Source organism: Tinamus guttatus, unplaced genomic scaffold, assembly GCF_059628265.1.
Source record: "Tinamus guttatus ecotype Peru unplaced genomic scaffold, ASM5962826v1 Tinamus_guttatus_pri_ptg000309l, whole genome shotgun sequence".
NCBI lineage: Eukaryota > Metazoa > Chordata > Aves > Tinamiformes > Tinamidae > Tinamus > Tinamus guttatus.
This window is the reverse complement of record NW_028288843.1, coordinates 25023-41571: the sequence shown is the minus strand read 5'-3', so window position 1 is coordinate 41571 and position 16549 is coordinate 25023. Positions and strand designations below refer to the sequence as shown.

General features: G+C 36.9%; 1 protein-coding gene across 1 annotated transcript in view; it reads left to right on the top strand.

Annotated features, from left to right (window-relative positions):
• The window catches only part of NLN (neurolysin), a 35086-nt gene extending 23095 nt beyond the window's left edge, over nucleotides 1-11991 (top strand). The window contains exons 8-13 of the mRNA XM_088528470.1: nucleotides 1528-1894; nucleotides 3251-3452; nucleotides 6247-6433; nucleotides 7774-7902; nucleotides 8325-8461; nucleotides 11844-11991. Coding sequence (XP_088384596.1) covers nucleotides 1528-1894; nucleotides 3251-3452; nucleotides 6247-6433; nucleotides 7774-7902; nucleotides 8325-8461; nucleotides 11844-11978 — 1157 coding nt within the window. The 3' untranslated portion in view covers nucleotides 11979-11991. The remainder of the gene's footprint in view (nucleotides 1-1527; nucleotides 1895-3250; nucleotides 3453-6246; nucleotides 6434-7773; nucleotides 7903-8324; nucleotides 8462-11843) is intronic.
• The last annotated feature ends 4558 nt before the right edge of the window (nucleotides 11992-16549 follow it).

The following is a 16549-nucleotide window of genomic DNA, read 5'->3' as shown; positions in this document are numbered from 1 at the left end:
AATTCCAATCAATGCAGCACAGTAATTTTTTTCCACAACAGCTGCTTCTGATGGATGCTTTTATAAGGAGGAAAAATTTTTACAGAATACTTACGTCTTTTATTTGGAAGTGAAATGGCTGTGAATGATCTTTTGATGAGTTCCATAGGATTGTGGGGCTAGAACAATTACTTATGGATAAGACTGTTGTGATGCCTGCACAGTCTGCAGTATTTTAAAAATATCTGTAACTTTTAGCTGGTTTTAAATATCTGTATGTAAATAGATGAATGAGATAGTTTTAAGGGAACTGATGTTTCTGAGCATCTTACATGCCCTTCAGCTGCCTAATGTAAAGCAGGTGTGTGCTGAGCATCTCTATAATTGTAATGCAGAAGGCTTAATTAATGAACACAATTTGAGTTTCTTCTTTCTATCCAAGTCAAAAAAAACTAGGAAATAAATACTTTGTAATTAAGCTGAGAACAACTGCTCTATTTTTTCGGTTATTTCAATTTGGAAAAACAATAGTACATTTTGCTGTATGCAAAATGGCATGTGTTCATCAGATTAATCATTAGCTTTGGTTTAGTTCTTTTCATATGAAAAGAAGTATTATTTGCTGTGCTTTTTCATAGGTATTTGTGTTTTAAATGGATGTTCTTAAGTTGATCTTATGGCACGCAGGCTGTGAACTGTTAGCGTTTGTTAGTCATTTAAATGCATATAGTGTTTTATAACCTACATAGAAACAGGATAGTAATATCTTGAGTTTGTACTCCAAACACAAATATTGAACATCAGCCTGAATACTTAAGGAAGAGAAAAATGTTTTTCAATTAAAAAATACTCAGCATAGAAGGTAGGGGTAGTATGTACTTGATGCAAGCTTCAGTAAGCTTAAGTATTTTGTATAGCATTGATGTAGTGCTGTGATCCTTTCACATCCAAGAACTACACAGAAAAAGAAGGGATTGTAGGAATTAGTATCTTGTAGCTTTCCTAGTCTAGAAGAAAGCTGTAGTATATACAAGAGCTCCTCAGTTACTTGTTCTTTTATAGATACATGAAGTGTATTTTTAGACTTCAGCTGCAACTAGATCAGAAACTACTTTGAAAGGTCCTGGAAGAAAGTAGAGGTTGAAATTTTTCTTACACCTTCAGGAACTTACAGTAAGTGCAGTCTTTGGCTGCTTCTACAGAAGCACATCAAGACTACTGAGATTACATGAAGTAGAATCAAAGGTTTGAGCAAATGTGTTGTTACGTTTCATTTCTGATGTCTTTGAAAAAGTCTGAATTTACCAAATCCTTCCAAACACTGCTAGGCCTGTGTGTATTCCTGTGCTGTGTTTGGAGCATGCTTACAACTAAAACTCTTCGCAAGAGAGAGCGGACAGTTGGCATGTTGTTAATCAACAAACCGAGAGCTCTAGCATCTGAATGGGACACATTCAGTTTTACGCAGTATAAGTTTATGTATGTATTTTGTAGGAATAGAAATAACTAAGGAGCAAACAAGTTGATTTAAAGACAATCTTTTTTTAGATGACTTGAGTAAGAAGCTAAAACCATTGGCTGAGGAAGAAAGTAAATTCATTCTAGACTTGAAAAAAAAGGAGTGTAAAGAAAGAAACTTTGATTATGATGGAAGAATCAATGCGTGGGATCTTCATTATTATATGAACAAAACTCAAGAGCTGAAGTACTCCATAGATCAAGAGAAGCTGAAAGAATACTTCCCAATTGAGGCTGTTACAGAAGGCTTACTGAATATCTACCAGAAGCTACTTGGACTTGTGTTTGAGCAAGTGGAGAGTGCTCATGTCTGGCATGATAGTGTCACTCTTTACACAGTAAAGGATAGTTCAACAGGAGAAACTTTAGGGCAGTTCTATTTGGACCTTTATCCCAGGTAATTTTGACTTACTATTTTACTTGTTTAAAATGGAAGTGATTTGAGCAATTGTTGGAGTGTGTGGAAGTAACTGCATTTGGAAGTAAATATCTGTCCCACTGGCAAGACTATCACTGTGCTCATTAGCTGTGCTCTGAACTGTTCCCAATTGGTTTATACCCCTTTAGGGTGCAATATCACAGAACTTCTAATCTGAGGGCTCAGTTTGGCTGAGAAAAATAGTTGATTCTTTGTTTTTGTTATGTAATATTACATTCCTTGATCACACTCCATCCATGAAGCATTGTCAGTCTTTGTTTGCTTCCTGTCTAGCCAGTTCTCCATTTTTGTCTATATGACTCCTGTGTTCCCCCTCTTAACTCCTGAAGACCTTGCTTAACTTTGTTACTTTGATTTGTGTTGAAGCGTTACTTCCATCTGTTCAGATTATAACCCAGTTGGCCAAGCGTTTCTAGCTTCTCCCTGTTCATCTGTAACTTCATAGCTGTATTTTGTAATCCATTGTCCAGATTGCTAAAGAAAATATCAAATAGATGGGGGCCAAGGAGGATTTCCTCTTGAGAAAACTTTGAAATGTGCTTCCAGGTTCATCTCTGTAGCTCTTCCGTAGCTATCAGGATCCTCTGTGGTCTGTGAAAGGAGGAGGCTGGATTGATTTGACATAATTTGTCCTCCTTTTTTTTTGTTTCTTTAGCAACTTATAAAATCATTGATACCTTTTTTAATATAAATTGGTGTAAAGACTTCTCTGAATAAAAGGAAATTAGCTTGGTTGTTATAAAAGTAATTAAGTTGTTCTTTCAAGACACACACTAATTTTCTTCTTCACCTGTTTGTCTACTTTGCTTCTTCTCCATATTCCACATGAATTGCTGAAGATAATTGTTAATAGGATTTTTCTGACTTAACTACTCAAATTTAGTAGTAAGCAGTTCCAAATTATTTTTCTTTAAACTTTAGGATCTCACTGAAAGTCCAGTAAACTATATTCTTTTATGTCCTGTAACAAAAGAAAAGCTCCTGCTTCGGAGGATAGAACCTAGTCCTTCCTGTTACAGTGTTCATGAGTATTTTAAAAATAGAATAGACTTCAGAAGTCAATACTTGTGGTATTTAGATAAGAATCAGACACTCACTTGTAAAGGCTGCTGTCAGTCTTAAACTGATGTGATTTAGTACTGCATTTCCCCCGTGTGTTCTTAACGTGGTATTTGATCATTCTAATGAACAGGTTTAATTTCTTCATATAAACCTTTCAAGAGACGCTGATTCATCATCCCTGTCCTTGAGCAGGCTTTCTATTCTGGTGAGCAGGCTTATCAAAGACAGTTTCTGCTATATTTTCTTATGCAGAGAGGGAAAGTATGGGCATGCAGCCTGCTTTGGCCTTCAGCCTGGCTGCCTTCTCTCTGATGGCAGCAGAATGATGTCTGTGGCTGCTCTGGTCACCAACTTTACACAGCCAGCATCAGATCGTCCATCATTGCTGCGACATGATGAAGTGAAGACTTATTTCCATGAATTTGGGCATGTAATGCATCAGATATGTGCACAGGTTAGTGATGTTTCTATTCCAGTGTAAGACCTATTTTTTCCCCACAGTCTCAGAGCAAGGTATAAGTCTATTTTAGTGTTAGTTTTCAGCTGTAGTAAAATAAGTGTACATTTTTGGTAATTCTGGTAATTCCTCAAAGTGGAAGCTTGATTTTGTTTTTAATTTTCTTTTAAAACTACAGCAGTAAAAAGCAGTTTCTGAAAAGGTTCCATAGGAGCATATCATTTTGTGTTTTCACTTGTGCATACCTGTGACTAGCGAATAGATCTGTATATAAGGTTAAGAAGATGCTCTGTGGCAGCTCCTATTGCAACTGTTGGGAGGCTTTTTACAGTTCTAATCACATGCTATGTCCTCAGCAGAAACAAGCAAACAAGAAGGCTGCTGTCTGCAGGAATGCAAACAATTTGTGAGTCCAGAGGGTTGTCTTCATCTCCAGCATTCTGGCATTTAGTACTCCTTTTGAGTTATCATTCTTCATAACAAAAGCATAAAATGGCTGTTGTCTGAGCTATCTTATTTTCTGCTCTCCCACCTGGCACTTGGGATTTTCACTGTCAGCAGGAAGAACTGAAGCTAGGCTGCAGTCTTCACATCAAGACATTAAAATTAAAAAAAAAAATCCTGTTTTCATTTTTACTTGTGTTTAAATTGATTCTGCCGCATGGTGATAGATTTTTTGTAAGTAGGTAGCAAATCATAAAGTTTGGGGGAAGTATAGCACTCATTAGATTTTAATTCTTGATCTGGATTTTAGAAACTGGGCCAAAGATGAAAGAAATAGGAACATGGCAATCCTGTGTTAAATATCTAATTAAAGAAATGTTGCTCAGTCGAAGCTTAGAGCAAAAAGCTACACTTCTTTATGCAATATTGCGTTTATAAAATTATTCAAAGGTAGAAATGTATGATAATTTGATCATCTTTACCCTAAAACAGCTCAGAAATTAAGAATTCTGTCTTGATAGATGTGACGCATTGAGCTTTCTTTTTCAAAACTGACCACAGAATTTAGGTAATCGGTGAAAATGCACCTGTGTTGCAGAGACTCTGCAGGGCAGCACAGCCATCTCCCCCTATAACTTAAGCATTTCCTCCCTTGCTGTGGAATTGCAGATAGGTCAGGGTGACCTGCTTGCAACTGCTTGTCTCATTGCTCAAGTGCTCTTTGTGTATGTAACTGCTGCCACTGTATTTCATGTCAATCATTTAATGGGCTGATAAACACACCTGCAAATAACTTCCCTGCCCCACGTTAGCACATCTTATCCTCTCTTGGATTAGTGTGTGCAAAATGGTGTCGTGTTTTTTTTCTGTTCTTGTTTTGGCGGGTGACATGTTGAAGCCTGACATTTAAGGACAGATCCTCTGCAGGGTATTGGGGGATCTGGCAGGGTGGGAGCGTCTGAGGGGCAGATGAAGCTTTTGGAGAACAATACTGCTTGTAGCAGTGACAGTGAGCTGCTGGGAGGCGAGGTACCGGCGCAAGACAGACACCTGCGTATGGCACTGGAGTGGTGATGGACGGCTAGATGAGGATATCTGGAGGCCAAGACACTCTTACACTCTTCCTGTCTTTTCCTCTAGCCGTTTCTGTCACCATTGCTTCGCAGCTGCTTCTTCCTATGTTTTCTTCTCACCTGGGATTCAGCAAGGATTTGAATGACTAACAAGTATATAAAAAGGCAAATGTTTCTCTGCCTTTTGGCTCTCATGATATCTGCATGTGACATAGCTGCCAGTTCTGTGGGTATCCTATACGATATATGATTTTTATTTATTTATTTATTTTTAGTAGCCCTTTGATAAAATTAATTCAAAAGGCAGTTCTCCTCTGGTCATCTGTCCTCAGTGGAGGAAAGAACTTGAGATCCGCAGCTCTTCCAGATGCCGTTTGGTTAACTGGTGGCTAAGGGTTGGCAGGAGGTGGAAGCTATTGGAAGACAAGTGCTTTCAAGAGACCAGTTATTTCAGAAATAATTTAGTTTTAGAACATAATCTGACAAGTATTTTTAACTGTTGCAAATATTTTTAACTAATTTCTTTTTTTTTTCTTCAAAATTATTGTGAGGGGGGTTTAGCATGAAGGAATTGACAATAGCGAAGTGAAATAAAATGAAAGGCTCTGATGTGATTAGCTTACAGAAGGAAGACTGTTGTATCAGGGACTGAGTATCAGATTTTGAGACCTTTAATTCCTAAAGCTGCCCGGATTCATTTAGTTCCCTTCCTGTATCTTTGGTTCAAATAATTATACAATATGTTAATTCTCTCTCTCTATTTCTCTCATATATATGCACACACAACATACACTTTGTGAATAAAGAAAGTTGTTAGCACTTATTAGGTTAAGTTGATCAAGTAAAATTGTTGAATCAGTGCATTAGACCTGTAATACAATAAGCAATTTTGAATATATAATTCGAATTTATTTTTACTTTGATGAGGTAATATAACAAAATTCCTCAACAATTTAAATCATTGTCATAAGATTGCACTAAAACATTCATATTGCTGTCATAGACTAAGAAATGAAAGGATTATTATTAAGATAAATGGTAATGTAATTTCAGGCTATTAGAGAAAGCCATAGAATAATCCATTTGTTATTTGGTAATAGCCTAAATATATGAATTTATACCCTCTTCAAGTTTCATTTTTTTTACCTTGCTATTGACCTGCTGATACAATTCCTTCTACTCTGATTAACACTGACATTTTTGGCATCTGAAAGTTTATATTCTGCTAGAAATCCTATTCTATTTTTATTTAATATCATGACTTTCTCTCGTAGACTGATTTTGCTAGGTTTAGTGGAACTAATGTGGAAACAGACTTTGTAGAGGTTCCTTCACAAATGTTTGAGAACTGGGTATGGGAAAAAGAACCACTACAACAGATGTCGAGACATTATAAAGATGAGAGCCATGTTGCAGACACTCTCCTTGAGAAACTTGCTGCCTCTAGACTGGCTAATACAGGTACCTTTCTCCCCCATCCTCCCCCAGTGTATGTCTGTATGTATATATGTATATCGAAAACTGTAGGAAATAGTCAAGATCCTTTGTAAAATACATCTTTTGTAAAACATAACAGCCCAATTACACTTCCTCTGTGTCTATATTATTACTGTCAGTGCCATGAAAACTTAAGCGTGCACTACAGTAAAAGAAGTTAAATTCGCTGGATGAATAATTCCTGGATTTATTAGCCTGAGTTATAACGATTACAAAAGTCTACAATGCTGCTATACAAGCAGTGTGGTTTTCCAGGCAGGCTATCCATGCATACATGTAAGGTGATCACAGGGGCAGGGGTTGGTGGGGGGTGTTGTTGTTGTTGTTTTCCTCTCATTTTTCCATTTTTTTTGGTAGCCCAGGGTAGACACTGTACATTAGTACAGAAGCGTCCAATTTTGTGTGTGTGCTTTCTGCATTTGCCCATGACACTTCACCTACAGGGAAATTGTTTGCAAGTTTACTGAACATGTATAACATTGCCTGTAAACACCCTGACTCTTCAAAACAGAACCCTAGGCCCATGTTTCCCATCTTCCTGTAGACAGATACAGTGCCTCCTCAGTCTAAGTCTCCCCAGTCTCAATCCATTCTCTTTCTACATCTCATAGGACCTTATCTGTATCTCCACATCAAGACTGTGATCCCATGCCATTTCCCTTCATTCCATTATTATTATTTCTCTCACTCCTTGTAATCAAGTCTCTCCCAAACTCATAGTTTTAACCATTTTTGGTAAAACTTATCTCATAAACCTGCAGCTGTTTGCCTCCTCCTGCTTCCCTGCCCTGAAATGAAAAGTGCCTGTTCTTGCTGGCTAGTACAAGCATTGCGGCTGCATAAACATCTTATCTGGGCAAAGGTTCATACCTTGTAGCTTCTTCAAAAAGCAGAGCCCAAAGCAGCAGCAGCAGCAATAGCTGCTGCTTTTTGCTGTCTCAGATATTAGCAGTAGATATATGACCACCATCTGTGTAAACCTTGAGTTAAATGGCATAATGAAAAGGACAACAACTGAGATCATCATTTTAAGTACTGAAATTTTATTTCCGTGTGTCCACATCAATTCGTTTTCAATCCATGAGGGGAATAATGGAAAGATGGAGCTTGCAATGGTGATTTCCTTGTTAAAAATATGCCCCTCTAACTGAAGCATTCAAAAGCCAATAATAACACAACTCCAAGTTTTGTCCTCAATTAAAATTCTACTAATTCAGGATGTGAGTTGAGAGCTTTGAATAAAGTGTGCTAAAGAAACTCCAGTTACTTTGGTGGTAATTAATTGAATATTGTTATCCAACCAGGTCTTCTAACTCTCCGTCAGATTGTTTTGAGCAAGGTTGATCAGGCTCTCCATACAAAGCCATCTATTGACCCAGCAGATGAATATGCCAAAAACTGCATGGAGATTCTAGGAATACCTGCAACCCCAGGTACGTTACTGTGAAACTTTTCTATGGCATGTCCAAATACTTTGAATAAACGTACTTTACTTTTCCAATAATGCTTGTTGTAAGGGAAAAATAAAAATAAAGTTTTTCTTAGAAGAATCTTATTTATGAATGTGAAATAATTACAGTGATTACAGAGTGATTTGACCTGAATACCACAACAGAGTCTAGATTAAATGTTCTGTTGCATTTGTCTCGTATGTGTAACTGGCCTGTAATAGGAAACCAGATTTCCTTTATAGGCAGTGGAGTATAGTTGACACTCTCAGAGGCATACTCAGGCTCTTTGTTGTAGGTTTCAGATTAGTTAAGGATGCATTTTTTTTCTATTGCTGAACTATAATGTGCATCAAGGAAATTATTGAATTTGATTTAAATACATTACTGTTAATGTACTTTTTAAGGAACAAGCATGCCAGCTACTTTTGGACATCTGGCAGGTGGTTATGATGGCCAGTACTATGGATACCTGTGGAGTGAAGTGTTTTCCATGGACATTTTTTATAGCTGCTTTAAACAAGAGGGAATAATGAATCCTAAGGTAGGTACTGTATATATTTTTTTTTACCTTAAAAGGTAGTTGCACTTCATCCCCAAAATCAGATTTATTGCAGTCAGCGTGATCCGTACGTTTAATGTTTCAAGTACTTCTGCTGCATCTCTCATATGCAGCAGAACAAAGGAAAAAGTTGTGTAAATATCTTTATTGCTTTAGAAGACCATCTGGAAATTTTGAAAAACATGTAGATTTTGGTGTAACTTTTACCTAAGATCAAATATTTACAATTATTTTATGTCTCTCAGTACATATTTTCTGTGTTGACCAACGTCATTAGTTTTAGTTTTGTGTTGCGATCTGTACTCTTATACCGCCAGAATGGACGCGTGTTATTCTGCTGTGAAGGTTGTGTGATAATAGGGCTCTACTTGCGCAATTGTAACTCAAGTTGGCGATATTTATCATGTAGTTATTATTGAGAAAATTATTTAGAAACTTTGTTTTGTCTTTACTTTTTTCTCCCAGCGTGGTTAGTAGCCCTGCCAGTTCTGGTGATCTCTTTTGTTTCTCAGAGATGATAGCGTTAGTTTAGACCTGTGGCTGGGGGGTGCTGGAGCTTTATCTTGGAAAAGACCTTTTTGTGTTCTTGTACCCCCCCACCCATCTTTGAGAGTTCAGCAGCCAGCACTAGTTCTTCCTTGCCTCTACCCAGTAACTGTATATAGGCAGAAGAATGGGACAGAGTAAAAAGCACTCCACTTCCCTGTTTCTCTCCTGGAATTTGCCTTCATTCTTCTCTGTCTTTATCACAGCAACCAAAACTGCTAGAAACAAAACAAGATTAAACCTTGACAAAGAGGGGAGTCTTAAGAGGAGATGGGGTAGGGGCCGGATCAGAGCAGTGATGAGGCCAATGAGCATTGTGGGAAAAGGAGTTTTATAAGGAAAGAAGTGGCTCTGTCTAGTCAAACTCTTCAGTTTACAATGTTTGGAGGTCAAGGTTGATTTTGAACTCCAAGGGATTTATGACAGGAACACAATGAGGGTAAAACACACTTGCTTATTAGACCAAATGGTCATATTCCAGTAGTTTTGGGAATGTTGTTACTCATAGGGAGGCAAAGAATAAATGACATGTTAAGTAAGAGAAAAAAATCTTTTAAGGAAAAAATGTTGATATGGATATATTAAAAAAGGGTATTTTGGGAGGAGGTTTGAAGTGCTTACAGTTGGGAGAGATGGAACAGGGTGCTGGTGCTGGGCTTTGTGACTTTGTGTCACTTTTCTGTACTGGTAATGACACATGCAAAACCTCTCCAGTGTCATCACAGACTTTTCCCCCTTATCTTTACATACTTCCTTCAAAACTCTTTTCTGAATGATAGGGTAGCCAAAACCTTCAGCTACATTTTCCAGAATTGCTCTGTGACCTTTACTTCTCCCTAGGGATTAAAGTGCCCTTTATTCTGATTTTTCTGTAGGTCTTTGCATGGGGAGCCTTGAGAATAGTTTAATTATGCTAGAAGCAAGTAGATTTTTACTGTGCTTCAGCTAAAATGCTACTGGTGCCTCTCTGTAACATGAAGCTTGCTGTCCCCACTAAGAAGTGAGAAGAAAAATGGTTATTCTAGTGTGTATGCCATATATATAAATAGTGTGTGGATATGTTTTTCTCACAAAGACATGCAGACACATATATGCTCTCTCACGCTCTTCTAAGTCCTTCCTGAGAGCAATACATTCTTCTCAGATCAGTTATCTTTTAACTTGTTTTGTTGTTCTTTACTTCCATTCCATGCAAGCACAGTAGAGCTCCTCAAGATGGGGATAATCTTTCTAAAACAAATATTAGATACCAATATGATAGAACAAGTAATTTTTTTTACCAAAAAAATCCACCAGACATCAGTAAGGGTTTTTTGTATTTATTCATATCTCATTGTATTTAGAGATTTAGACTAGTTTTCAGAACAGCAGGAAAGGAAAACAGTTACGGTATCATGACTAGGGTTTTTAGAAATTTGGTTTACCTCTTCCTGTTAGAAGAAAACCTCTCTTCCTGTTTTGAGCAACAGATATAGAAACTAGTGTGAGACTGTATCCGTAACAGTTCTTCAGCAAACACTTAACTCTGTAACTTCCTTAACTGTCAAACGCCTCAATTCAAGTATGTTCTCTGCAGTTCTCTCTGGTCTCCCTAGAACAGGATGATACACTGTGTCTGTACAGACAGACTTGTTTTACCAACACCAAACATCCAGTTTTACTCAGATAATTAAAAAGAACAATTTATTCATTTGTGCTAGCTAGAATCTAATTCATGAATGTGAAATGATTGCTTTGAAACTAGGGATGATCTTCATTATTCTAAGGAACATGAAGGCAAATGTAAAACTTAACCTTTTGAAGATTATTAATTTGGAGTGATTTAAATTGAATACCACACTGGGATCTACATTAAATGTTCTGTCACATTTATCTCAGATGTGTAACTGAAAACTAACACAATTGGCAAAATATAAGCTGTTTGTTATGGTAATGCAGTTTCAGTCTTGGAAGTTCATTAACACTTATTTTGCAATACAGCTATCAAGAAGCTGTGTATTCCTATAATCTCACAGATTTGAGTTGGAGGAAGTATATATGCAATGAATGAGAGAAAGAACCTTGTTTTCTTTAACTAAGATATATATATATATATATATATATATATATATATGTGTATGACTTATGCTATATATAGAGGTCCAAAATACTTCAGGTACATTACCTGAAGCATGACTTCTCATCAAGAAAGCCTTCATATTTTACTGTTGGCTCAGAAGCTCTTGATTCATTCTTTCTACCCATTCCTTCTGAAGTAAGTTCAGGAATTTTATTCCTGAAAATAAAGAGCATGAGTTGATTTTCCGTTACTCTTAAGATACTTTCAAAGAGAAGTTAGGTGTGTTTGTGCATATTATATGCGTATGTGTACCGTGTTCCTCCACAGTGCTATGAACAGAACTATCATCTGTTGTCCAGAGAGAGAATACAGAAAGAGGAATTATGAAATTATTGAGAGTATAGATGTTAAGTTCCTTTTTGCTGACTGTCAGTCATAAGGATAATCCATTGCTGAAGATTGTTTGGACTTAAATCTGGAATATCTGCCAGAAACTGGGCACTCTATGTCCAAAACTGTACAGAGCCACAAGAAAAAGAATTCCCCTTGAAGAACAGGTTAAGTTTCTTCTATCTTGAGCCTTCCAATGGATCTAAATCATACTTATGGCATATTCTGGATTTGGTTTTAAGTAAATCTTCAAGGAGAGAACCTGTTTTAACTTTTTTGGGGGAAGGGCGGGGAAGGGTGGTTAAATACATAACAAATGAGGAGAAGAGACGATGTGGAAGAAATACTAACATTCTGCTTTTTTATCAGGCTGGGATGAAATACAGAAACCTTATTCTGAAACCTGGAGGATCTTTGGATGGGATGGATATGCTTCAGAATTTCTTGGAGCGTAAACCAAGCCAGAGAGCTTTCCTATTGAGTAAGGGATTATGTGTTCAGTAGAGTTATGGTTTCTTTGTGATGGCACATGATTATGAAATGAGCTGGAAATGTCAGTGTATTTCACATCTCACTGTGTATTGTTCTGGGTCACTGGGGTCACATTTTGATGATTTTTTTTGATTGTATAAGTAATGTGACTTTTTAATTGCAAAGGGCTGCAAAATTCAATGCGTTGGAAAAAGAAATCCAAGATATGCAGAAGCTGAGAAAATTTGCTGGTAATTTATTTGTGAATTGTTACAAAATAATACAAACTAATATGGGGGTTTGCTGCCCTGTATCTCTTTTAATGTCTTGTGATCAAATTTTAAGCTTGGGGGAGGAGAAGGAGGAAGGGCATTCCAGCAATAAAAGAAACATTTGCATTTTTATTCTGTGTTCTTCTGTGGTATTGATGGCTCAAATCTGGGGGGAAGTAAAGGTATGTTTGCTTTCATCATGATTTGGGCTCAGTCTAGCTTCCTGACAAACTGCAAGACTGAGAGCCTTTTCCCAAACAGCTTTACAGCTGTCTTATTTGTGTGATACCTTTATATTTTGTTCTCATGCATGTTAAGTTATTGTGTTCTTTGTGAAATTATACTATAGAGCTAAAACTCAAAAAAAAAAGACTAATTTGAACTTCTCTTTATTGAGGAGAAATGAGCAAAATGTAGGAGCCAGGCAGTTCTCCCACTACTGTTTGTTTTTTTTTTGATGATAACTAGACAGACATTGTTTTTCCAAATTATCTGAAGCATTTGCTAACAAGTCATACTTGAACAATTATAATGGTTTGAGTTGGTCTGTGAAGTATTTTGATAAAAAATACAAGCATGCATGCCTATAAAGGAGTGAAGAAAGAACGTCTGCTGTGTGAATGGTAAAAGGCAGTCCAGGGTTTTTACTGGTTCTATCCAGTGTGTGTGTCTCACGTGCGCACACACACACACACACACACACACACACACACACACAAAGCCTTCAGGGATTTCATGATTTCAGCTGTTTGAGAGAGAAAGTAACGAAGGAATTACTTCGCAGGTTTTCTGAAAGGTCAGGGAAAATGTCTTGCAAGCCAATTCTGCATCCCAGATACAACTGCTGATTCATGTGCACTGTTTTTGTCTTTAGATATCATACCTGGTTTTGATTTTGGTATTACAACATTCACATGAACCAAACTTTTATTTGGTTATTAATTAGCATTTCTTAGGCATTTCAACCATAGCTGTAAGTATGTTTGGTGTATTATTTGCTGATTCAGCCACAAAATAAGAAAACATGCATGGTGAACTCAAAAGACTTCTCTGTCAAGCAAAAAAAATACTGAAAAGATTCACTTGAGGTCAAGTCTCTGTGTTTCAAGGGGAAAAAATGTGAATCTTAAGATGAAACTTGTTTTCTTTTATTAAAGAATATCAACTCAAAAAAGAAGGGATCACTTTCTTTTCCCCTTGGATTTTTGTTTCAAAGGTGGAAAATTTGACAGGATTTATTTTGACCTACACTGGTTGCAAATATGAGGAAATGTAAAAGTTTCCAGGCATCATATATAGCCTATTTAGTTTTATCACCTCATATGAATAAGTGAATTCTAACTCTCCTAGTTGGTCACAGTTTTTGATCCCAGTTTTGCTGAGGTCGTGAAAATGCAGTGCATGCAGCCACGTTAAGTGAGAACAGCAGCGATTGCAAAGAACAGCTATAGAGGAAAGGTCAAGAAACTGATTCTTTGAAGGTAATGGATGCAAGATTATCATAAAACCTGTGAGTTTTGCCTATGTTGATTTCTGTTACATTATGAGTGGATTTGGAAGTCTTTTGCTTGCTTTCCTTTTAAAATGCCTTTAAAATTTTTCGGATCCTCTGTTACCAAAGTGTTCTTTTTGTTTTGTTTGTTCATTTTTGTTTTTCCTGACTGTCATGGTAGTTTTGATGAAATAAAACATTGCAAAAAGATGCTAAGAAATAATTTCCAGAAATTAATCTTCAAATCTAAGGAATGAAATTTTTATCGGAAACAAGATGTAGTATTTCTTTTACAATTGCTAGGCAGATTTCCACATGAGGGAGACTTTTCTCTTCATAAACCAAAAGTCCTGAGTTAAACTAGATAATTGCAAATACAAGAATTGCATTTAAAAAAAAGAAATCATGATATTTAAAAAGGAGGTTTAGGACAGTGCTGATGGTTTAAGGATTATAATTTAAATGACTAGCTCTATTTTCCTTTTCTTTAGAGTATGTATGTTATGCAGTAAACTATAACTGCTATAAACTACAGGAATTACAGGGCAATTACATGTATGTGAAAACACGTATGTGAATGTATAGACTTGTGTTATCATCAGGTAGGTATTGTTCTGTGTAGGGAGAAGAGAAAGATGAACTATGTTGTGTTCATCTAATATGTGTTACAATTTGTACCTGTCCCAAGTAGTAGCATTTTTTGCAATTAGTTTTTGTAAAATCTGTCTTCCCTCAATCTGCATCAGACAGTAGCCAAGTCAAATCCTTTATGCCTAGAACTGCACCCGGGCAGAAGGTTAATGGGGAATGTTGTGATGTGCTTCCAGAAGATCTAATGTGGCAACACATCAGAGTGGTCTGCTGATTTCTATATCAGCTTCCAGGAACCTGTGAATCAAGTTCAAGTTCTCATTTCCTATTGCTTAGATCTGCTCTTGGAATGAAACAGCTAACCTGGATAAAGACATCTTTTCTGTTCTTACAGTGAAACTTTCCATCATAGGTGTGAAGCTTGTCTATATAGCAAACAAGCTTATTCTGATACTATTCCTAGGCCATGAAATAAAATCTCCCAAGAAAATAGGGAAGCCTGATTATAATCTTACATTTTAGAAACAAGAGCTTGAAAACTTTTGTTCAAACATGCCAAAAGGTAGGTTCCTGGCAAAGTTTCAGCCTATTTCAGAGTTTCTGTACCCATGTTTCAAATGAAATTCAAAGCTTTTAAAACTTCTGTTCATTCTAACCTAACTTTGTGTTGATTTGTAACATAAAGAATGTTCTGTACTAAAGAAACAAAAAGGTTTTAATTTGTAATGTTTGTCTGTAGCAAATTTCTGCTTTCTTGAGTTCATAATGCATTATTAATAACTTCATTGTATTTAGGATTATTTTTTTCCTGCAGCAGGAACTCAGCTTGGATTTTGGTTGACTTCACAACAAAAGCTTCCAATGAAAGGGAAGGGCTAAAGTTGAAGACTCAATAGAGAGGTAACTCGGGAAGTGGTTAATGGCTAATGACTTTGCAGGCATCCTGCTGGCAAAAGCCGGAGTGAGTAGGGCTTGCAATGGGGTTGTGAGATGGCTAGATGTTGGCTTCAGCAATCCCTGCTGCTGAGCATCTGATGTAGGTCCAGCACGTAGGATTCTCTGGATTGTTTGCAAACAATATGGCCAAACCTGAATGGTAAAAAGGCTGAAGGCCTTGCTTATTTTAATCGGTAACCAGGGCCAGACAGCTGTTGGTCTTGTTTTGTCACACAACTGTATTAAAACTGTTTTAATAGATCATCGGGCAGCAAATAATTATGTTTACAGTCACATGAGAGAAGTAAAATTGCTGCAAGAAGAAGTGAACCGCGAGGTCAAGATCCTTGTTTCACCTCTGAAAAATGAAACCATTTCCAAATGCATTTAGAAATAGTGGATAGTAGTTGAGTTAAATGGAGATTCCCAGTGTGGTTTTCCAGAAATGTAGAATCTGTCCCACAGGGAGTAGTGAGGACAGAGCTGGCAGCTGCACTTGGGGTGAGTGGGAGTTGCATTGCTGGAGGTGTGAAGGACTGAACCCATTACTGGAGGGATTAGAGAAGTTAGAGGGCAAGAGTGAGGCTACGTGGTAGCTCGTGTCAGACGGAAAGCAAAGCAAGCAGTGCGTGGAAGGATGAAGTTGGAGTGTGTATTTTCACAATGGCTCTAGGAGGGTTGCAGGGAATGTCAGGATTAAAAATAACAGGAAAAAGACAATAGCTCTGTGCATAGTGATTTATGAGAAGCTACTGAATGCTTTTTATTATTTTATAGATTAAAAACAGCACATGCTTATGTTTATCTTGGAATAGATATTCTTTCATTAACATGCTGAAGAACATGAGATTACGCACAGCATATTGCTTGAATAATTCTGCTTCTTCCTGGTATATGGATATTAGATCTTATTTCACCACCCTATGCTTTATGAATATATGTTAAATAACATTTTCCCATTTTGGAAGAAAAGAATGTTATGGGGGAAGTTCAATTTATGGGGCTGGCAGTCCCATAAACCTGATCATCCTTGTCAATTGTAAAAAGTGTAGATGATAGAAAAGAAATGGCACCAAGGAGCAAATAAACTATTTTAGACTTGACTAGGATAGATAAAGATGAATTAATTATTGGATTGGAAGTTGGTGGTTGCCTAGAAACCAATAGTCATGGCCTAATTTTATTCAGTATTGATTAACAGAATAGACTCAACCAATACTTGCTCACACTTTACTGCCAGGGGATTAAAAGGACTAAATATATGGCCACGGGTAAAACTAGTTGGAAGAAAAAATACGTGAATGAGAAGTGGT